Source organism: Pholis gunnellus (assembly GCF_910591455.1).
Source record: "Pholis gunnellus genome assembly, chromosome: 13".
NCBI lineage: Eukaryota > Metazoa > Chordata > Actinopteri > Perciformes > Pholidae > Pholis > Pholis gunnellus.
The window spans coordinates 20,008,609-20,031,311 of NC_136540.1; the positions used below are offsets into that span (position 1 = coordinate 20,008,609).

General features: G+C 39.0%; 2 protein-coding genes across 4 annotated transcripts in view; one reads left to right on the forward strand and one right to left on the reverse strand.

The window, feature by feature from the left end:
• Positions 1-6,393, forward strand: part of LOC306705239 (uncharacterized protein) — a gene marked incomplete at its 3' end in the record, with an annotated part of 57,640 nt that extends 51,247 nt beyond the window's left edge. The window contains exons 5-6 of the mRNA XM_079171944.1: positions 5,407-5,486; positions 6,388-6,393. Coding sequence (XP_079028070.1) covers positions 5,407-5,486; positions 6,388-6,393 — 86 coding nt within the window. The remainder of the gene's footprint in view (positions 1-5,406; positions 5,487-6,387) is intronic.
• On the reverse strand, positions 5,605-21,167 carry LOC306704853 (RAC-beta serine/threonine-protein kinase-like). 3 transcript variants are annotated; one of them, XM_079171409.1, is made up of 14 exons: positions 21,095-21,167; positions 18,405-18,547; positions 18,113-18,241; positions 17,627-17,738; positions 16,902-17,052; positions 15,862-15,993; positions 14,399-14,464; positions 13,103-13,171; positions 12,888-13,010; positions 11,419-11,547; positions 10,154-10,368; positions 9,856-9,943; positions 7,888-7,990; positions 5,605-7,766 (listed from the first exon to the last, which is right to left on the reverse strand). In XM_079171409.1, the coding sequence occupies exons 2-14, from the start codon at positions 18,448-18,450 to the stop codon at positions 7,687-7,689; spliced, it is 1,443 nt and encodes a 480-aa protein (XP_079027535.1). In that variant the 5' UTR covers positions 18,451-18,547; positions 21,095-21,167; the 3' UTR covers positions 5,605-7,686. The 3 variants fall into 3 exon arrangements, with proteins under 3 accessions (XP_079027535.1, XP_079027534.1, XP_079027536.1); XM_079171408.1 differs by having other exon boundaries at positions 18,405-18,550; XM_079171410.1 differs by having other exon boundaries at positions 18,405-18,536; positions 21,095-21,152.
• Between the last annotated feature and the right edge of the window lie 1,536 nt (positions 21,168-22,703).

Below are 22,703 nucleotides of genomic sequence, written 5' to 3' on the forward strand. Positions count from 1 at the left end.
AACAGAAATGAAATGGACAACCAGGGGAGGACAAAGGCTGTTTTGGAAACACAAGATGTTGAAAAGCTAAAGACTGACATGACCCAAAAGAGAGACGATCAGAAAAATATCTATGGCATTATGACCAAAGAGAAATTGGACTTGGAGCTGATGAAGTCTGACATCCTGAAACAAATGAACCTGTTAGAACGAGACAGTCAAGGAATGAAAGAGAGAAAAGACGAGCTTCAAATCACAATGACTCAGCTAAAAGACAAGAAAGAACACATCAGCAGCTTCCTTGATGAGATCAACAGAGAGAAAAGCAACATTAAAGAGCTGGCCCTTCAGGTTGAGCCACAAAGAGACAAAGTTCACAGGTTGATGAACAGTATTGCTTTGAAACAAAAAGAACAAGATCTCAAAGATGCTGACATCAAGAAACAAACACAAGAACTGGAAACCAGTAGGAACAGTGTACTGGCAGAAAGAGAGGAACTGGAACTTTGGAGGAAGGATCTGAACAAAATGAAAGAAGAGGTTGAAGCTTCCATGAACATTATCAGTAGAGAGAGAAAACAACTCAGTCAGATGAAGAGTAGTACTGACATGGACAGACACAGGTTGGACAATGAAAAGGACAGAATGGAAGGAGAAAGGTCTGAACTGAAAATAAGAGACGGTCAACTCTTGAATCAAATGAAATCAGTAGACACTCTGAGAGAAAAACTTCAACAGCTGAATGAAAGGATGAGTGAAGACAAGAAAAAGAAGATGGAAAGATTACAACAAAACAATGAAGCTGTAGCATTGCTGTACTCTGTCTTGGAACAAAAGCTTGCAGCACTAGATGTACGGGCAGAAAACATGGCTTGTTACACTGAGCTGATAGAGAGGGAAAAGAAAAGTCTGATAAGTATACTGACAGACATGGTCATCCAGAGAGAAGACATGGAAAACCAATGGAAGCAGAAGTTTGAGTTGGACAAACAAGATGTTAACAAACTGAAGGCAGAACTGAAGAAAGACAGAGATGATCTGGATAGAGAGAGTGAGATGATGAACAAAGACAAACTGGACTTGGAGCTGATGAGGTCTGACATCCTGAAACAAAGAGGCATATTAGAACAAGAGAAACAAGATATAAAAGGGGAAAGAGGCAAATTGGAAATCACAAAGACTGAGCTCCAAAAGAAGAAAGAACTTGCAGACAGTCAGCTTGATGAGATTGAAAGAGAGGAAGGCAACATTAAAGATGTGACCTTTCAGCTTCAGACAGAAAGAGACAAACTTGAGAACGACATGAATATGATTATCTTAAAACAAAAAGAACAGGAACATAAGGAAGACGAGTTCAAAAGACAAACGCAAGAACTGGAAACCAGTAAGAACAGGGTTGTTGCTGAAAGACAGGAACTGGAACTTTGGAGGAAGGATCTGAACAAGAAGAAAGAAGAGGTTGAAGCTGCCATGAACACCATCACTGGAGAGAGGGAACAACTCAGTCAGATGAAGACTGAGGTTAAGAGGGAGAGGGAAATGCTTTCAGATGACGAGAGAATAAAAGAACTGTCTGAGCTGAAAATGAAAGCGGATCAGTTGAATAGTAAAATGAAATCCTTTGAAACTCTGAGAGCAAAACTCCAACATTTCAGTGAAACCACACAAGAAGTTCTAAAAACCAAAATGGAGACATTAGCACAACACACTGAAGACGTACAAAAACTCTGCATTGTGATGGAGCAAAAGCAAACAGAACTTGATGAAGATACAAACAAGTTGCCTGGTTACATTCAAGTGTTTAACAGAGAAAAGCAAGGTCTCATTACTATGATTTCAAACCTTTTCCAAAACAGAAATGAAATGGACGACCAGGGGAGGACAAAGGCTGTTTTGGAAACACAAGATGTTGAAAAGCTAAAGACTGACATGACCCAAAAGAGAGAGGATCAGAAAAATATCTATGACATTATGACCAAAGAGAAATTGGACTTGGAGCTGATGAAGTCTGACATCCTGAAACAAATGAACCTGTTAGAACGAGACAGTCAAGGAATGAAAGAGAGAAAAGACGAGCTTCAAATCACAATGACTCAGCTAAAAGACAAGAAAGAACACATCAGCAGCTTCCTTGATGAGATCAACAGAGAGAAAAGCAACATTAAAGAGCTGGCCCTTCAGGTTGAGACACAAAGAGACAAAGTTCACAGGTTGATGAACAGTATTGCTTTGAAACAAAAAGAACAAGATCTCAAAGATGCTGACATCAAGAAACAAACACAAGAACTGGAAACCAGTAGGAACAGTGTACTGGCAGAAAGAGAGGAACTGGAACTTTGGAGGAAGGATCTGAACAAAATGAAAGAAGAGGTTGAAGCTTCCATGAACATTATCAGTAGAGAGAGAAAACAACTCAGTCAGATGAAGAGTAGTACTGACATGGACAGACACAGGTTGGACAATGAAAAGGACAGAATGGAAGGAGAAAGGTCTGAACTGAAACCTGAACTTTCCAGGTTAATGCCCTTCATGCGACATCTGAGACCAAAAGTCAACCAGCTGAATCAAAGGAGACATGAGGACTACTCAAAGAATGTGGATAGATCAAGGCAGAAATATAGGGACAAGCTTTATTATGACCCGCTACAAAAGCCGAAGAAACAAATGGTGACCAAGAAGTTTGACAAGGAAGTACAAACTGAGGTTGTAAAAGAATTTCTTCTGGATCTCGAGAAACAGTATTTGATTAAACCTAAAGAATATGAATGTGAGAAGGGTGTTTTTCAGTTTGATGTCGCAACCCAGACTGAAAAAGTAGAACATCAGTGGAAGTTAGAGGAAGATACACATAATTTTGGAAGAGAAGGTAAATATTTGAAAACTTTGAGGGAAGGTCTGCTGACAGTGACCGAGAATGAAGAGGTGGAAAATGAACAAAAAATAAAACTTGCAACGTTTGAGTCGCTTTCAGAGCAAGATGATTTAACACACATGAAAATGTCAGAAAAAGATTGTTTGCGAAAGATCTGGAAGAACACAAAAATGGAACGGAAGGAGATTGATCAGATGAAGCACATGAGTCATCAGATGAGAAACCACCTAGAGAAAAGATTGAAAGGGATCAATCACAAAGAAAAGGAACCATTGGAGAAGAAACTGAAACAGGGACTAAGTAAGGATATGACATCCCAGAGTGACTGTGTAAGAGGCCGCACAACACTCGATGAAAAATACACAGAGCTCCAACAATTTAAGGTTCAGGTGCTCAGTGAGATTGAGAAACTTTGTGTCAAAGAAAAAGTGTCAAGGACATTGACAACTAGTGACGAAGCTAATCAAACTTTCCAGGTTAACGTAACCACAGGGAATGCAACAGTGCCGGTAACAGAACATGCTTTTGCCAAAACGTATCAAGAACAGATAAGGGTAGAACAAACTGAGGAAGCTCCAGAGACGTCCAGTGGACTCCTTTGTCAGCTCCAGCATTACTGCTGTCGATGCTGCTGCCACTGCTGTGCATGCTGCAAGCCAGTCTTCCAAGAGGAGAAATGAGATACAAGTCTATGTCACTGTTATGATCAATTTGAATGTTCTTGCCATACATTTGAAACACAGTATTTCTAATTTTCTTTAACAAATATTTGGCTTGACTACTTGTTAAACAAAAATAACACCTAACAACACCTGACATTTGGAATTTGTTTTTAATATATAGTCAAATATGTATCAAATTAAGCATGAATAGATAGGCCAAAAAACTGATTTTTTTTAAATTACCAACCTGATGTCAGGTTTCCTAATATGTAACAAATGATTGAAGGTTTAAGATGCAGGATTTTCCTAATAAAAACAATGTATCAGTCATCACTCAGTTGACGCAGCCATGCATTTCTGTGACCATCATACACTGCGTGCACAAGTTAGATGTTATTTCCTGCGTCGACCAGCAGCGTAGTAAGATCATGTTGGCAGGTCTTAAGCCTCAAATGTTAGTTAAGATCATTAAGAAAATTAATGTGTGTGAATGCGCTTCAGTGTTTGTAACATAAGAGACTTCCAGTTTACTGGGATGGGGTTCAACTCCCTGCAGTGTCCTGCTGATTGTATTTGGACTTACATGAAAGTTAACAGAACAGGAGTGTCATTTGCTTTTACTTGAACACTTTAATTTAACACTGTTTTCATTTTAAGCTCTTCTGTAACTTTAGATTGTAGTGTGAAGCATTGATTGTAACATTTAACCTGATTCTCATGTAGAAGCTCTAGACAGATCATTTATACTAATGCCCACTGACATGGTTTGAGAACCACTGTTATCTAAATGTAAGAGCCATATGAGACTTAGTAAGATGTCATAAGTGATTTATGTAACAAAAATGTGGAAATGCTCCTTTAGTTGCGCTATTGACTAGTCACAGCCAATAGCCCTCAGTTGAAGTTAATCAGTCTGCGGAGTTAGTTTTTTTGACCGTTGTGCCAACGCTGTGACAAGTTGAGCACAGAATGTTTCTTGTAACTTTGTTTTTGTTGAGTAAACCTTTTTAAATGGAGTTACTGCCTCTGAAGAATCATTACGCGTCAAGCTTATTGCCAAACACAGACTGTAACAGTAGTGGTAATGTGGACTATCGGACGGAGGGAAGATTGCCGCTACACTAACTTTTCTTATCCAAGCATCTTAGTTTGCACATATTTAGATCAGAGAAGTCTTTTTCTCATGGTGTGCCCGCAAACCCTTTTAATAAGTGCAAATTCTGGCTTGCATGCAAAATTTCTAAAGTTTTCCAGTATCCCAAGCACCTACTTTTTGCGAAGAAACACGTACGATAATAATAATAATAAAGATTGGAATAACAATAGGTCCTCTGCTCCGACTACGACGGTGCTCGGGCCCTAATAATAATAATAATTATTGTATAATAATAAACATTAGAATAACAATTGGTCCTCCGCTCCGACTTCGTCGGTGCTCGGATGAGACATCAGACCCAACAATGCAGACGAGATGAAGGCACCCTGGGCTTCCATAACACCTCAGCAGTACCACAGGCTGATCGCCTCCGTGCCACGCCGCATTGATGCAGTAATTCATGCAAAAGGAGCACCGACCAAGTATTGAGTGTATACTGTACATGGACATACTTTTCAGTCGGCCAACATTTCTGTATTAAAAATCCTTTTTTTAATTGGTATTATGTAATATTCAAATTTTCTGAGATACTGAATTTTGGGTTTTCATTAGCTGTAAGCCATAATCATCAAAATTAAAAGAAATAAACGCTTGAAATATATCACAGTGTGTAATGAATCTATACAATATATGAGTTTCACTTTTTGAATTGAATTACAGAAATAAATTAACTTTTCGATGATATTCTAATTCATTGTGATGCACCTGTATTGTGAGCATGCTGTTTCAACACACAGGAGTGAACGGTGGCAAGTCAGGAAACCTGCCCAGCTTTGGGCGAAGAAGGCAGGACGAACGAAACACTTCCAGTCTCAAGGTAAACGGTTGTTCACCTACCACCGCTTTGATGTGCTTCAGCGCCTTACAGCATAGGGATGAAAAAAAAAAATCAAGACACAAACATGAGGATGTATTAAGACAGTTAAAAAATGTGTATTGGATCACTGTCTTTCAGCATTAGATTCATAGACAAATAGAAATGAATTGAAACCATACAATTCTTTCAACCATTATGAATATCCTAAATTAGAGACTATCAGTGAAGGATGTTCAGGGTACAGGAAGGAAGAGGGAAAAGAGCCAAAACAAAAACAACTGAAATGATTTCAAAAGAGCACATGTGATAGAAGCTCTGTGAACAACAGGAAGCAGGTTGTCTGCACCAGCTCTTTTATTTATTACCAGTGACTCATCAGTGTAGCACCAATACAATGTTTGGCGCATAGTCATGTACAGTATAAAATCCAGAATTGTAAATCTTAACGGTGAACCTCCCCTTTTTAACATTTAATGATGTACAGCAATGAGTAATAGATGGAAAGAACTGGAAATAATAAAAAGGCATTGCAAATCATTGCACTTAAACAATAAATCTCACAATGGACCATGTTCACAGCTCGCTGGATGACCTAGCTCTCCAGCTTGGTCAAGTGTAAGAAGCAGCAGTGGTGTGGATTTACAAAGAGACAACAGATACACAATAGCCAGGAGGACATTCAAACGTTTTAAAGAGTATGGTATGTTAAGTATGAAATGGTGTGTTATGATCTGAGGAAAGACTAATTTCATAGAAAGTCTACAACATACATTATAAAAAAGGTATACGTGAAATGGAAATATTACAGGGGTAGCTTTGAATGCTAAGAAAGGATGACACTCCAAATATGAACATGTGGTCTGAAAGCACTGTGAATTTGTTTGCTTGGTGTTCTTTCCAGAAATAGTGCTGATACAACACCTGAGTTTCAGTACAGATACAATACTTTAATAGCTACTGTTTATGGTTTCTACTTTTTCTTTCTTTCATGTAACCAAAATAAAAGCCAAAGTTCTCCAATGTTAAATGTTGTCTGCATGCAAACGTGCAAGTCCTTTGGGGAAATTGAAAGTCAAAATCTGGCCAATGGTTGACATAAATCAGAACCTACAGTGTCCGACCACAGAAAAAGTAAACAGCATTAGGAATTGTTTGTGAAACTCTGTATCACAGACACATTTCCATGAGATGTTTAAAAAAGAATAAGCACCAACACCAATCCAGGAAGCTTTCAGCTATATTATGAACATGGTCCATCTGAGAAATATGAGGTCTGCTTCAAATCATTAAGTGCTTATTAAGTCTCTTAAATCACATGGATGGTGTGTATATTGCTGAACAAGACAGATAAAATATGTTATAAAAAAAATAAAAATAACATATACACCTTGTGCATTAAGGTACTCCCAATTCCTATATAATTGATGTGTCACACTTGACAGATCTGTTCACAGAGATTAAATTCTGAGATGAGAGCAAACTAATAAACAAATGATTTGTTTTCATTGCAAACAGTTTACAAAGGACAATTCATGCTTCACTTAAAGCTTTTCTCCACGGAGACACTGATCATCATGTGTTATCAATTAATCCGTTGTTCCTGACGCATATCGAGCGTTGTATTAAGACACACAAAAGCTCATGCTGACAGACTCGTTCAGACTAAACTGATGACATTCAGTTTGGATTTGATGACGCCCTTTTCTCAACAAAAAAAAAGGAAAAAAAGATCCACACACACCTAACAGAAAAATGCCCAACAAACTGCTTTCTCCCTCAGATACAAACCTATCTATCACTGGTGGTGACAGCTAGTTCTGAAGAGCACTTGGAAACATCATGGAGGAACTGTATGGCTTCCATAAAGACCATAAAAAGAGTGTGTTAAAATGATTGGTGGTTTATAGTCTGGAAAAGCAGCAGTAGTTTTTTATAGGCCATCCAAAGGTGCTACAGGCGTTGTGTGGTCGAGTTGTGCTGATTACTATGTGAGGTACTGAAGTCCAGTTTGATACAGTACAGCCAGTGTGGCCAGGCTTTGTCCGTAGTGTGGTTCTATTGAACAAAATGGCCACCAGCTGAGGCACTTAGATCCTGATGGACTAAAACCTCATTAAAAATGGAGGTTCTGCTCATTTTATACCTGCAAGGATGTGGCTCAGGTGTTCATGCCTCCTGTGTGTGTGTGGCAGAGATGCGATCACTCTCTTATGCTAGCAGAATAGGAGAACTGCGGGAAATGTGCTTGTTGGCCGGGATCCTCACAGTCCAGACTGTTATCTGTAAGAAGAAGACAGCAGAAGTCAGTGGTCACATTCCAGTACAGAACCCAGAACGTAATCATGGACACTGGTGGATCAGGCACTGACACAGTGTCGCTGTACATTCAGGGGACACTTACACTTGTCAGGAGGCGTAAGCGTGATGGTCTGTGCTGTGAACTCATCATCAAAGTACCGGGTGTCTGTCTCTGAAGTCACTTGCGGTCTGAAGACTGGGGTAAGCTGATGATGGAAGGGGAGAAGATTAGTAAAATGCCCTTTGATTGTGAAAATACTGGATTTATATAATGACTACATGTAGGCACTTTTAACATACTGCCTGTGAACATTTTTCATATCTGAAGTATGTATCCACTAGGGCAGTGATTTTCAACCACTGTGCCGTAAGAGATCGCCAGGTGTGCCATGGGAAAATGTCCAATTTCACTTAATGAGTGGAAAAAAAAATATTACTTAGTTGCTGCAAATACTTTGCCATTGTTGAGCATCTGAGCTGCAATATAGTGGCTGGCTAAGTAATAATACTCTTCCATGCCAGTGGGTGGCAGTAGGTAGCGCAATAATGACTTTGTTCATTTAAAACAGTAGAATTAAATGACGCGAGGGAGAGGTTGTGATGACAAGACGAACAGCGATGGAGAAATATTTAGGAAAAATGCAGACTCTGAACTGGGCCCTGGACAAAATAACCCAGATGAAAAGCCTAGTAAGGATCAACAAATTGAGAGACTTGTTATTAAATTGTCAGCATATATCCGGCCCTCGGTACAACAGCCCGCCAGAAAACGTTTATCATAACTGGCCCGCCACCACAGAGCTCCGGGACGAAACGTGGTGACGTTAGCTGGCTTTTTGTGCAACATAAGGAAGCATCTCACTGCGCTAAACCTCCAGCTTCAGGGACGGGGACGTGTGATCACAGACATGTGTGATGCAGTTAAAGTCTCCACCGCTGTGTTCCCGACTGCACATTTTGCTGATAACTGGGCGCACTTAGCACGGAGTTCATCGGCGATTTGCCGACTTTGCAGCTCAGAAATTTAAATTTGAACTGCTCAGCAATCCGTTTGCAGTTGAAGTGGAAAGAGCACCTGTGCACATCCAAATGGAGCTGATAGACCTCCAGTGTAATGACACACTCAAGGCAAAGTGTGACTCTGAGGGCGCTGCACAGGTTCCAAGCTTCATCCCCGAAATGATGCCTTAACTCCGCCTACTGTACATGCTGCTCAAATGCTCTGCATGTTCGGAAGCACATACCTGTGTGAGTAGCATCTGGCTCTGGTACGTATGCATAAAATAATGTAGCCTACCTAAACATGTATTCTTTTTGCACTTTGTCCAATATCCCTTCTATCCCGTTTATTAAATGGTGACTATTTGGCCCTCAATGTAGTCCCAATTTTTTGTTTTAGCCCTCTCTGAGATTGAGTTTGACACCATGGCATATTATGCTAAAAGGTGTCATGCTCAGAAAAGGTTGAAAAACACTGCACTAGGGGGCGAAGCATGGCTGTATCATTCCTGACCGACACCGAGATATCTTCTCTGAGAACGATATAAACATATCTAACCACAGCTAAACTCAACAGGGTTTCTATTTTGTTAATGTTAAGAACACAGGCTCTATTAGTTTCTCTTTCAACCATTGTTGTTTTTTTGTCGTTGTTTGTTGGCTCCAACCAAGCCTCTGGAATTCAGGACACTCAGGGTTTCCATCATGCAAGTATAGAAGTATGCACGTTGTGTTAGTTGCAGTAAGAAATTATAGGAGAAGTGCATTTTTAGGTATAGGTTTTCATAAAGCATGACATTTTCCTGTGTCTGACACACTGCAAACATATTATAGAAAAAAGGTTTTGTTGATTCTAATTCATGGAGATGGCTTGTATCTCTATGAATTAGAGATTAGCTGCACGGTTCACAACCATGAGAGCATATTTCTAAATGTAAGGATTTTTTCTACAAGCTACAGAGAACAATTATTAAAGCCTGATAAAAGTGTCTGATATTACAGATATGAAGGGGATATTCAGTGACTGAAAGAAAACCTCAGTTTCACTTCTTTTAGTCTCATAATGTCTTACCTTCTTTTGTACCACATCCTGCCAGTTGATGGTGATGAAAAATTTGTGACTCATTACTTCTTTGGCATCGTTGAGACCTCCACCCAACCTGTCAGTCCAAACACGATCATGTAAGAATTAAAAAGGCATTCCCAAAATGGGCACACACACACACACACACACACACACACACACACACACACACACACACACACACACACACACACACACACACACACACACACACACACACACACACACACACACACACACACACACACACACACACACACACACACACACACACACACACACACACCTCTGTTTGGGGTCCTTCTTGAGCAGGCCAGCCAGCAGGGACTTGGCCTCAGGCGACAGGTTCCTGGGGAAGCGGATCTCCTCCATGAGTATGAGCTCAAACAAACGCTCATGGTCCTGGTTGTAGAAAGGCAGACGGCCGCACATCATTTCGTACATGACAACACCCAGACCCCACCAGTCCACCGCCCGGCCGTAGTCATTATCCTCTAGGACCTGAGAAACAGACATTTGTCTGATTACAATTAATTCCAATGGCAGTAAGAAGTGATTTTGAATTTGCAGACTCTAACACTTACATTTGGTACACATCACCTAACACTATACATCTCTTTTCAGTTTTGACTGATAACATCTTGTGAGTAAAATACATGTCCCAACAGTCAGGTCCAACACCAGGGCCCATATGTATAAAGCAAAGTAGAAATTTGGTCTTAAGTGCATCAAAATTATAAGAATGACAAAATGTTGTTCTTATTCTTAGAAATAAGTGACATGCGGAAACCTTCTTGAGTGTTATGGATTAGTATCAATTCCCAGGCTATTTCAGAGAGAGGGAGAGGTCTCACAGATATACACACACACACACACAAATATATATACACTTGTGAACCGCAGATTAATTGAGTATTTATTTGGAGATTTAAAGTCCGGCGCTACCCTTTCCCCAGATAATGTAGATATTCTCATCTTTTTGAAAATAAATATCTTAAATATTGTGGTTGTTGTTGAAGACTACAGCCCAAAGATCTTTGCTTTAAGTGTTCTTGAAGTTCTTAAATTAATAAATGGAAAGCAAAGTTATATTTGTCTCCTCCCCTTTTCTTTGCTGATCCGAACCGTGACTCAAAAACTGCAATCCAAACCGTGAGTTTTATGATCCGTTTAGCTCTCCTGCATTGGCTTCATTTCTCAGCACCAGAGGTTGCTGGGTGTAACGGTTCTGAAAGCAGCGCTCTCATCACTTAATGAGGTGGAGCTCTAAGAGGCTGCTAAGAAGACTGAGACTGCAGCTCAACAAATCCAGGTGACAGTATTTACTGACAGATGTCTACTCACCACACCATGAACCTACACTGATACTTGGAGACAATGTGATACTTGTTATAATTTATATAGAATAAAATGTAATATCTTGTAAAAAAACATTGAGGTCTGAACCAAAGCGTGGATTTGGAAAATCGTTAGTGTGTGTAAAAATGAGCGCTTATGTAGAGGTCAAAACTGTGTTTAACATGTTGTACCCAGTCATTTTCAGTACCTTACCTCAGGTGCCAGATATTCAGGAGTACCACAGAAGGTTTTCATGGTAGCGTCAGGGGTAATGCCCTCCTTACAAAGGCCAAAATCAGTGATTTTGATGTGGCCGTCTTTATCCAGCATCAGATTCTCCAGCTGAGAGAGTAAAATGACAAACACATTCATGGATATGATGACCGCTTCTGAGCTTATAATGAATTTGTTTTTTTATCAAACAGTGATTGGGTCACTGAATAGTCAAGAATTAATTGACACTGTGCTGGTGTTTGCTGCTTAGTTAAAGTTTACTTAAAGAGTGATTTATAAGCCACCGTGTTCAGGGCTTCCTCCACACTAATAGCCATGTTTCCATGCAGCAATCAGTGACACCTGCTGGTCTATGGCACCAAATGAGCGAGCAACAACCATTTGGAAATATACAGCAGTGAGCACATCCTTGGTCGTTGACTTGTTAGCAGAAGTACTGAGCCCTGTCACTTCAATAAGCAGCTCAGCTCTGCCACAGCTCTGCATTTTTTCCATTAAATGTTGTAACTGAAAAACCCTTTCAGTCAGCAAACATTTTCTGCTGGAGAGAAGCAAGAGACCCAGGCGCTCAATGAGCTATGTTTTGTAGTTTGACAAAAAGTCTTAATTTCCCCAAAATACATGGTAACTTAGTCTGATTTAAGATCAGAGCCATAGTCTAGGTTTATCTGTGAAAGTGGACTGTGATCTGTATTCTTAGTGCTGGCTGATAAAATCATAATGAAAAAAAAATTATGTTATGAAGATTATTGCAATAGTGCACAACAGGATTACACTGATGTTGTAGAAGTTCTGAAGGGATGGCCGGATAGAAAATAATCTTAGGAATAATATTTGTCAAGAAATTCATCTGTCTTCATCTATTGGTTCTCCCCATTTGGAAAATACTGACCAGATTTACATTTATAGTCTGACTGTCTACTCGAACATTTAAAGGGGATTTAGTTGTGCTGCAGTCTAAATAATGGGGCAAACGTGGCTCACTGAGTAGAGAGGGTCATTTGGTAAACGCAAGGTCGGCAGTTCGATCCTTGGTTGCTACGTGTCCTGAGTCGAAGTGTCCCAGAGCAAGACACTGAACCCCTAACTGTTGCCTGGGCACTTGTCATGGGCAGCCATACATTGTAAATGTGTCCATACGATGTGCAACACTCAGACTTTATTTCAGCATTTCTCTTCAGCAGCACACACTGATTCCAGTAGAAGTCACAAGTCATTTCTTAACTACATTGGAATTTAACAGAGAAAGAATAACATTTCCAGATAATTTCTACTGGAAATGTTACTTTGACTGAAGTATCAATGAAAACACTGAAACTGCTGTTAAATGCTTAAATTCTATTCTAACTAAAGACATCATCTTTATTGAATGGATTAAAAAGTAAAATCTAAAACCAGAATCAATCATATCATCTTCTCTGAAATCATGCAATGAATATTGTATTCACCTTCAGATCCCGGTAAACAACATCACGTGAATGGAGGTACTCGAGCGCTGACACAATCTCAGCCCCGTAGAAGCGTGCCCGGTCCTCTGTGAACACTCGCTCCCGTGACAGGTGGAAGAACAGCTGAAAGAGGAAGGGCAGTGTTTGAATGTGCACGGCAAGCTGTTGACATTGAGTGACATTTAGTGCATCTCCATGTGACTGTGAGGTCTCACCTCGCCTCCATTAGCGTATTCCATTACAAAACAGAGTCGATCATGGGTTTGGAAAGCATACTTCAGTGTCTGCAGGAAGGAAATGATCATGATGATTACAGGAGGTGAGTTTCCCAGCACTCCTAACTGATGAGTGAACTCTGGTTGTGTGACTGGAGGATTGAACATTAAAAATGTTGCGACATTCTACATAAACACTTACATCCAGGAATGTTAAAGAAAATGAGAGGGCCTCCCCTAAATATTGATGATGCATGTCATCAGTCAAAAGCTACTGGCATTATATGTCTGTTTTCATCAATATTACACAGCAACACAGGAAACCAAAGTTCACCTAACCCAATATTGTCTCAAAAAGCAAAAATGACACGTTCAACAGTGGGTCTGGTATGAGGCTCCACTTCCACTGCTTTCACCTAAAGGCTAACAATGACAATGATAACACTCTTGTTTAGCAGGTATAATGAGCATTTAAATTAACCCTAATTCAATATATTTGTATAGCCCAAAATCACCAATCCCAAATTTGCCTCAGAGGACTTTACAATCTGTACAACATATGACATCCTGTCTCAGGACCCTCACATCTGAAAAGGAAAATCTCTCCACCGTTTCAGTTTCACATGTTAGCATGCTAATATTTACAAATTACCACTAAACACGTAACCCAGGTATTTTGCAGGTATTTGATCATTGTAGTATTGGACAAAACTACAATTTTGACCTGATGATGGCGATCTATGAAATGTCAGAGGCTCCCATAAGTTAATACTGCTGAGAAGAACGCCAATGTCTGAACCAAATTTCATGGCAATGAGATATTTTAGTATGGACCCACCAATATGGCAATCCATAGAGCCTTAAATGCACTGTATGTGAACACTACACTATCACAGAAATAACTCAGTGTCGAGCAAAGTCATCCAATAGCGGCTCAGCACACACAGAGTCATCAGACTGCTAATGCACAACAATGTCGTTATGTCTCGCTGTCTTTTAGTCTGTATGTATTATACACTGTATATTCTATTGAACCTGTTCTGTTGATGCTTGGGCATTCATTTTTACTGTGTGTAAGGTTTTGTTTTGACTTTTATTGTATGTATGAAAGACGTGTACCTTTGCAAAAGAGATTTCATCTAAATTTTTTCTTTTTCCTTTTTATCTGGTTAAATATTTATTTATAATATATAAATTCCCTTGAGGACCACGTGGCTCATGAAAAAGACAAGTTGCTGGCTGCTCTATCTGAGGCAGCGCTGCATTCAACAGCAGAGCTCCTTCAAGTGTTCTTACCGTGAGGAAGGGGTGTCGTGTGTTTTGTAACACTCTGCTCTCTGTAACTGTATGGGCCACCTCATCCTGCCAACAAACACATTATTGTCAGATAATGTCCATGTTTTGAATAAATAAATAAATGCATGCATTAAAAAGGTACCAATAATTAGGAAGGTGTTGTAGACAACAGTTTCCCCTAACTCAACAATTTTTTGGTGGGGATTTTCACACTTCTGAAGAGTATGTTGTGGTTACGGTTTAGTGTATTTCAAAATGTGAAGTTTACCATCAATAACAGTTTGACTATGTTTGTCTTCTTTGATAGTGGAAATGTTAATATTAAATAACTTACTTTTATTTTTGTCTAAATGCTACAAAATGGCTCTTAATGTGTTTGCATATCTTTAAACGTACATATGCAAAATCATTTTATGAGATTTGCTGCTTAGTGTCAGTTCAGTGCAGTGTCTGATGATTGAAACAATCAATAAAGGTGTCCACATCATTCCAACTGTGCACAGTTTGAGAGGTCCACATGTGGTCATTTGCCAATAAATTCCTCTAAGTAGGATGAAACACAAGTGAGCATAATACATTGAAAAGGTGTTTCAGGCATCACAATGGCCAAGAATCATGTATTTTATTCATGTGTGTTCTTGAATCATTTATTTATTTCCTCATGGTGTGATATGCGGGGGAGGAGGAATTCACCTTCTTCAGGCTCTACAGATTGGAGTAAGAATAAGATGAGTAACACTGAAAACACACTTCCCTAAACCAGACCATAACTCCCTGCAAGCAACAACATTTTGGAGTTGGAGGGGTTAAAAAAAACGTTTTTTTACAAAAAATAAAATGAAATACAATATACACGAATACATGTGTGTGAGATAACTCCCTTTATCTCCTGTGTGAGATAACTGATCCGGACCTTTGAACAGGGTTTTTATGTTTATCACAAAAACACCATTCCTCTGGGGAATCAATGTGTGTTGATTTGTTTTGAGGTCCCACCTCCTGCCAGATCATTGCATTCACAGCCTCTCTCTCTCTCAGGAGTTCTGTTATGCCTTAAAACTAAGTCTCAACATTCATATGATGCATTATTATTTATTAAACTATCCAGCATCAGATTAGATTTTAAGTTCCACTTGAACAGTTAAGTAAATGAGAGTACATTGTGCTGATAATTCCTCTCTTTCACTCTGCACTGGAAGTTAACATTTTTACATTTTTAACCTTCTTCTACCTCTGCCAATACCAACACCAACATTCCTGGTAAGGCTGACCAAATATGTATTCCAATACATTACCCCCACATTTCTATTATATATATATATATATTTTTTTTTTTATTATTATATTTATTTTACTAGTAGTAATTTTGCTAGTCAGATGAAGGTATGGAGAATGAGAAGAGTGACTACTACAGTTCAAACCATTTGTGTCTGCACACACAGGGCAGGGCACCTCTTAGTTACCTTGGCTATGATGACCTCTTTGCGCAGTATTTTCATGGCATAATGAACTCCGGTGGACCTCTCTTTGACCAGAATCACCTTCCCGAATGTCCCCTTCCCAAGAAGCTTCAGGTACTCAAAGTCACTCATTGTCTGTAATGTGTAGAAGGTCAAGGTGTGAGAATTAATTAGGGATCATAAGAACTCTTTACGCAGAGATGAGCATTTCATACAAATCACATGTCTCTTCTACATTCACAGCCGTGTTAGTACACATAATTGTCCAATCTTTTCAGAAAAGCATGCATGAAATTTAAATGTGCAAAAATAAGTTGTCTGCACTTTGTTTGGTAAGGTTACGTCAAGATGTTGTCCATATGTACTGTAATGATGTTTTACTGTATAATAAATGCTCCTTATTTAATATAAACTACTTTGGTCTTTAAATAATAAATATCAGAAACTAACCAAATGATAAGAGTCCACTGGGGATCAGTGGACTCTGGTCAGAGGAATGCTGCTAAAAGTTCACTCTAGTTGTTGTTGCTGAAGCTAAAGTAAAATAAATCCTCTGATCTTGGTTAAAACACAAGGCATTTCAATGTCATTGTCCAATACAGCAGTAAATGTCAAACTTACCTTAAAAAATAAACCCCAAGTGTTTCATGTCAGACTTTTAGAAAGACTAATGACATTTATGGAAAAATACATTGACAAACACTAATGTGACAATGCGCATGTGTCTGTGGTAGTGATGAGAATGATCAGCTTAATATGCAGCTCCCCTCAGCTCATTATTCGTGCAATAAACTTGCACATTGTGTAAAACTGTGTGCAAGATAAAAATTACTCTGGGTCTGGAGGTCCCAGAAATCATACATAGAAAACAATGTCAATATAATATAGTGCCCCTAAAAGAATAAAATTAAAATGATTGATTGTGTTTCCAAATGTCCTTGCAAGGAAAATACTAAACATTGCCATAGTGTTATTGTATTAATACAGTCTTCTGGATTCGATCAAACTTAAGCTTCTATATCCTCAACAACTGATTGTCTCACCACTTTGGAGCGATTCTTGGACATGGACACCTCCATCTCCTCCAGGCTGCTTTCGCTGGGTGAGCCAAACATATCCATCGGTTCCTCCTCCTCCTGTTCCCTCATCTTCAGACCATTTGCCACCGACTGGATTGCCCGCATCCACTCCTCTCTGAAAGGTAAAAATCCCAAATATATATAAAAATTAATTGTTAATACGTTTTGGAGTCTTTTACACACACTGAACCAAACAACAGCGCCCCAGTGTGTGACAGATATCACGCCAGTATCACAGGAGCAAAAGAGGCATGACGTTTAATACAACAGCGGCAACATCTAGCTAACAACGGGCAAAAAAAAGTGACTTTTCCGTCCTTGTTATATGCCGGTCCTCTACTTGAAGGGTAAGGAGCCTCCAGACCTTGTTGTCTCCCCAATTTGCTTCCATTCTCAGTTGCTATAGCTGCTAGTGTGTTTTTTAAAAATCTGTGGTTGGGGCTCAAAAATAACACATCACTAAAACATCACACCTGTTTCTCTGTGTTGGCTGACCCTTTTCACACAGACATGGGCTCGGCTCTGTGACTACCTCAGCTGGCTCAGTGATGGAGCCTCCGTACCTTTCATACAGAACAGCGAGGTGGAACAGTCCCACTTTGAACATGCTGTGTGGAAGGGGCTACCATAGTTTGACACAAGGCTAGGAAAAACATTATTATTAGTATACCATTTTATCCTGTTCTTACCTCTCCTCATTGCTGTCCACGTGAAAGGTGCGTTCAATAACAGTGGTCCACTGTAGGCAACGAATGACAAATGTGTTGGGCCGGGGTCTTTCAGTCTTCATTAACTGGCACTCTGTGAAAAACACAAAGAACGATTGTTTCTATCGTTTGTAGGTATATGCATCGATAGATAGGTGTGTTTTATATATATATAAAAAATAACACAGAACTACCATTAGATTGAGCTTCACTTGACATACATGCACATATATATGTGCATGTATGTCAAGTGAAGCTCAATCTAATGGTAGTTCTGTTTTGTAATGTTGAATAACTGTCAATATGTGTTGATGGCAATACAAATCTAAAACAAAGACGGATGTTTACAGGAAACTACTTAGGATGTTAAACCATGAATTGTATGGAAGTCAAAATAGCCATCTAACTTTGAGAAGTAGAAAACACTGGTTATGAAGAAAAGAATATTTTCGTGTCTGGGGGACTGACCTGCTACTGAGAAGTTGTTGAGTGGTGGTGAGGTCTGGTCGCTTAGATCAGGCTTCTCCTTGTAGCCGATGAAAGAACCGTCACTCTTCAAGATGAAATACCTGGGCCTCCACGTTTTGATATATTCACCTGAATCAAGTAAATCCAATCAATAGGCACATCAGTGGCCTTTTTGGATGAACCCTTTAGCTCCATCTGATTGAACCAAAGGGTTCCCATTTAGAACACTTGCAGTGTATTTCGCTCGAAATTATCAGCATGACAAGACCTTACTGATCCTTATGCACCTTACCTCGTTTGTGAAGCCAGCCCTCTCTGACTATATTAACTTCATTCATGGTGGGAGATGTGAGAGAGGGTAAGGAAGAGGAGGTCGGGGAGGGGAACGGTGGATTTCTCTCAGGCTCGTTCTCAGTTATCAAATCTGAAAAGCAACTGCTGAATGAAACAAGCAATTTAAAGAAATGGCATGTTCAAATACTTTCAAAAAAGAAACCCTAAAACAGAATAATAGAGTAGCTTAGACCAGTGATTCTCAACTGGTATGGCAAAGGCTCGCGACCCACTGAATACGGGTCCGTGACCCAAAACCGTATTGAGTGGGCCTTTGCCTGGAAAAAATAAAATAAATTGTATGCAGCGGAGTGCCATCTATTCACACACTTAATAATATTTGCCTTTAATGCCTTGTAATGCTAATATCAGCAGAGGATAAACTGAAAACTATACCTCTGTCAAATGACACTATAAGTAGACGAATTGATGACATGTTGGATGACATCAAACAACAGCTCGAATTTAGGCAAGTGGTCATTCTGTATTACAAATGGACGAATCTACAGACATAACAAACAAAGCAGTTTTACTCGTTTACGTGAAACATGTGTGGGACGGGGACTGACAAGAACAATTTCTCTGCACAAGAGAGCTCCCTATACTACGACTGCAGAGGACATTTTCAGTTCAGGTTCAAACTGCACCATCTTTTCATTAAAAAAATTATTATTTTATGTTCCTCGATTTAGGTCACGGCTTGTCATTAAGGGGTGATAGTGGGTCCCGCAGCCAGACCAGTTGAGAACCACTGGTTTAGACAGACAACAGTAGTTAAAGAGGTCAATTAAATTCACTTTATTTCCAGACCTTTGTTTTATAAAGTTAAATGTCAATGTTAAAAACCTTTAGAAATTAAACACAAAACCAAATGAAGAACCGATGTACAAACACAACATCAGGATACTGTAATGGCTGGTCTGATTTTAACAAGTGGCCGACAAAGAAGCACGAAATCTGTAAAAGCGTTCAGAACCCAAAACACATGCTCAGCTGAGTTTAACTTTATGTAATGAAGTACTTTTGAAGACTTTCATAACTGCACACGGTCCCCTTTTGGATGGCAAGCTATACCATATAATGATGTTAAAACAGTGGGACAGAAGCAGCAGGGCTGTAAATAACTAAACGTGAATCAAGTCATCACCACTAACTAATAGTCTAGTTCTACTTATTATATTGTTCTGAAATGGATCAGTTGTGTCATTCTGAATGTTACCATTAGTGTGACATCTGTAGATGACAAGCTGCTAACCTTTGATCATAGATCAGCCCTGTCTTAACAGGACTTCAATTCAATCACCTAATCCTAAACAGGAATAAAGTTTGACAAATGAAATACTGCATATTAAGTATTCAAATATCTTAATAAGCTTAAGTTAGTTATGGTGAATGTTAGCTACTGGTGACAACTTGTGTTACAAAAGTCTAAAATGTAGTTGACATAATGGTACATAAAATGGTAATGCTGGTCGCGTATCTGCATAGCTTAGCGACACATGTGAAGAATAACTCACTTGTGGATAGCTATGGATCACATTTCGTTTCAGAATATAGATCTAGTTTATGTTTTATATGGTGATTTACGGCTATCCATAACTGACTCATTATAATGCACAATATTTCAACATCATGTGTAGGCAGAATTGAGTAGGAAACACAACGTAAAAGCACCTATGCAAAAACTTTGACGTTACCACATTTTAATATCATTTTGGAGAAGCGTGTAACATGTAACATTACGTAACGTACAGCCAGAGTTTCGTGTGTGGTCTGGCGATCGAACAGAGAAGGCAGACTTACCGGTGGGAGAAGTGCGACATGTAAAACTAACGTTAATGTCCAGTGGCTTAATATCGCCAACCTTACGGGACAATATAACGTTAACGTTATGGCACAAGTAAGTTAGAGACTTTTACGTTATATCGCTAGCAAATCTGGTTCAATGTTTGATTTCACCAACCAAATCACAGTGTTTAGCTAACGTTATTACATAGAAGGCTGGCAGTTAACGTAAACATTAGTTAGCTAGCTAACGAGCTGTTAGCACTTTAACGCTGACAGCTGTTAGCTCAATGCTAACAGTGATAAATTAACTTTCAACGAACCATTTACCGGAGATTAAGTTGCGAAATGTAAATCTAACTAATAACCAAACAAATATCTGACAACGAATCTAACGTTATATTAGTTGTGCACCTGAAACATCGAAACACCGAACAAACATCCCAAATTTCAAGTAATTGTACGTTAAATGTCATCAAAGTTAGAAGTCACGTTGCTAATTCACGTTAAAGCTTAGTATCACATATTTAGCTAACGTTAGTGTTTTACAGTGAAAAAGACAGATTTATGCTTCCATACGGTGACCATACTTGTAGTTAACGTTACCGTGGTGTTACTAACAAATTATAAATCTATCATAAATTGGAAATGTTTGTTTATTATTAGTAAACACTGTCTTACATTTGCGATCATATGCCTTCTTGTAGGTTACTGATGTAGCCTTGCTAATAGCGAGGTACGTTAACGTTAGTCAAATCATTATTCTTATTAGTTATGAGTTACAGGCTCCATAATTTAACACGAAATCTGATATATTTTACATTTAATGATATCACAACAGGATTTAACGCATATTTCACTGACTTTATCCCACGTTCCTCTCGTTTCAATGCACTTCTGACAGGCTCGATCCTGAGCAGGCCGTCCACCCAGGAAAACACCGTGGACTTTCTTCTTCTTGGTAGCAGATAGGTGGTGGCTGATCTTTGGACACACACCGCCATCTGCAGACAAGACGGCGCAAATGAATCTCTAGTTAGTGTGGTAGCTGTGCAGCAGCAGCAATCTCAGGGAAACATGATCAGAACATCAGCGTGTAGGCTACCCCAAACCTTATAATAGACAATAGGCTTCCACAATGTAACAAATAAATAGCCACATTCAATCATATGGTAGTAGGAATAGAAAATTGGAAAAACATATACATGAATGCCTATTTAGAAGTATATGTATGGGGTAGCCTAAACAGTGATTTTTTGATAATGTTACCCTGAGATTTCCATTGACGTAATAATAGTAATGCCATTATGAAAGAGAGGATTTTGGAGATGACTTTTGCTTTATTATTCAATGTTAAACTACAGTCAACTGTCAGCAACTACATATTGTAGTTGCTGTTCATTATAGATTGTGGTATCTTTGATGGTGGGAAGCACTTTCTTATACACTAAATGCAAAAAGTAAGGCTTATTGCTTGACAGCTCAGGGTCCCTGATTGGCCTCACCTGAGGAGGTGCTGACTAAATCTGTCTGGAATGTTCCTTGTTCTTCTTCTTTACCTGAGCAGGACCAAAACGTTGTATTAAAGGTAATTGTTACAATACAGCGTGGTGGAATTCTCTCTTATCTTGCCTATTTGCAGAACTTTTCCACACCACATCAGTGTGAAAACCACTAAAAACTCTTTAAAATCAGTTTTCACACATTTCCATTGCAAACTCATACCAAGATATTTTCCTAAATATTACTTTAAAAAGTGTAACATAACTATTATTAACCATGGCATGGCAACATAGATGCACCAGCTAAACAAGAGGTCTGTGGAGCTATTAGCTAATAAATAAATGCACATAATGTGGTTTGTGAAAGTGAAATAAGTCAGGGCCAGCCCCAAGGCAATCTCAGACATATGGAATACGGTGGCAGAAATTTCCCACATATGGCATTTAAGAACAATTTTGAAGCAGTTGTACTTTACTTGAGTATTTCTAATTCATGCTACTTTTACCTGTACTTCACTACCTTTCAAAAGGAAATGTTGCACGTTTTACTCACCGACAGCTGACAGCCATGTTACTTATAACTTTGTTGATTACATTTTCACACACAAAACATATGATAAACAAATACAACGTAATGCATTGTTATAAAGTAGACAAGCTACAACACTAAAACGCTTATCACACCTTAATGCATTATTTTTTAATCATACCTTGGATCAACAAAAAACAGGAGATGGAACCAGAGCAACAGCCAACAACCTTCTAAGAATAGTTCATCAGTACCTACCCTGCCACATGCTTTAATCATGGGGAGAACCAGACATTTCATGAATCCGACGGTAATTATGCATGTGCACTTAATTTGTGCGCAAAGTTAGAACATTTCTATGCCCATATTAGTGAATGAGGCCTTAGGGATGTACTTACCAAACTGACTCCTAATGATGATGTCGAAGAATACATGGAGGAGT

Bases quoted from the DNA above. Each gene is read 5' to 3' on its own strand.
- LOC306704853 (XM_079171409.1), bottom strand. From the start codon at position 18,450: ATGAATGAAGTTAATATAGTCAGAGAGGGCTGGCTTCACAAACGAG. The intron at 15,994-16,901 runs GTGAGACAATCA...TACACATTACAG, and splicing joins CCAAGAATCGCTCCAAAGTG to ACAATGAGTGACTTTGAGTA. The intron at 13,011-13,102 runs GTGAGACCTCAC...TTCCTCTTTCAG, and splicing joins AATACGCTAATGGAGGCGAG to CTGTTCTTCCACCTGTCACG.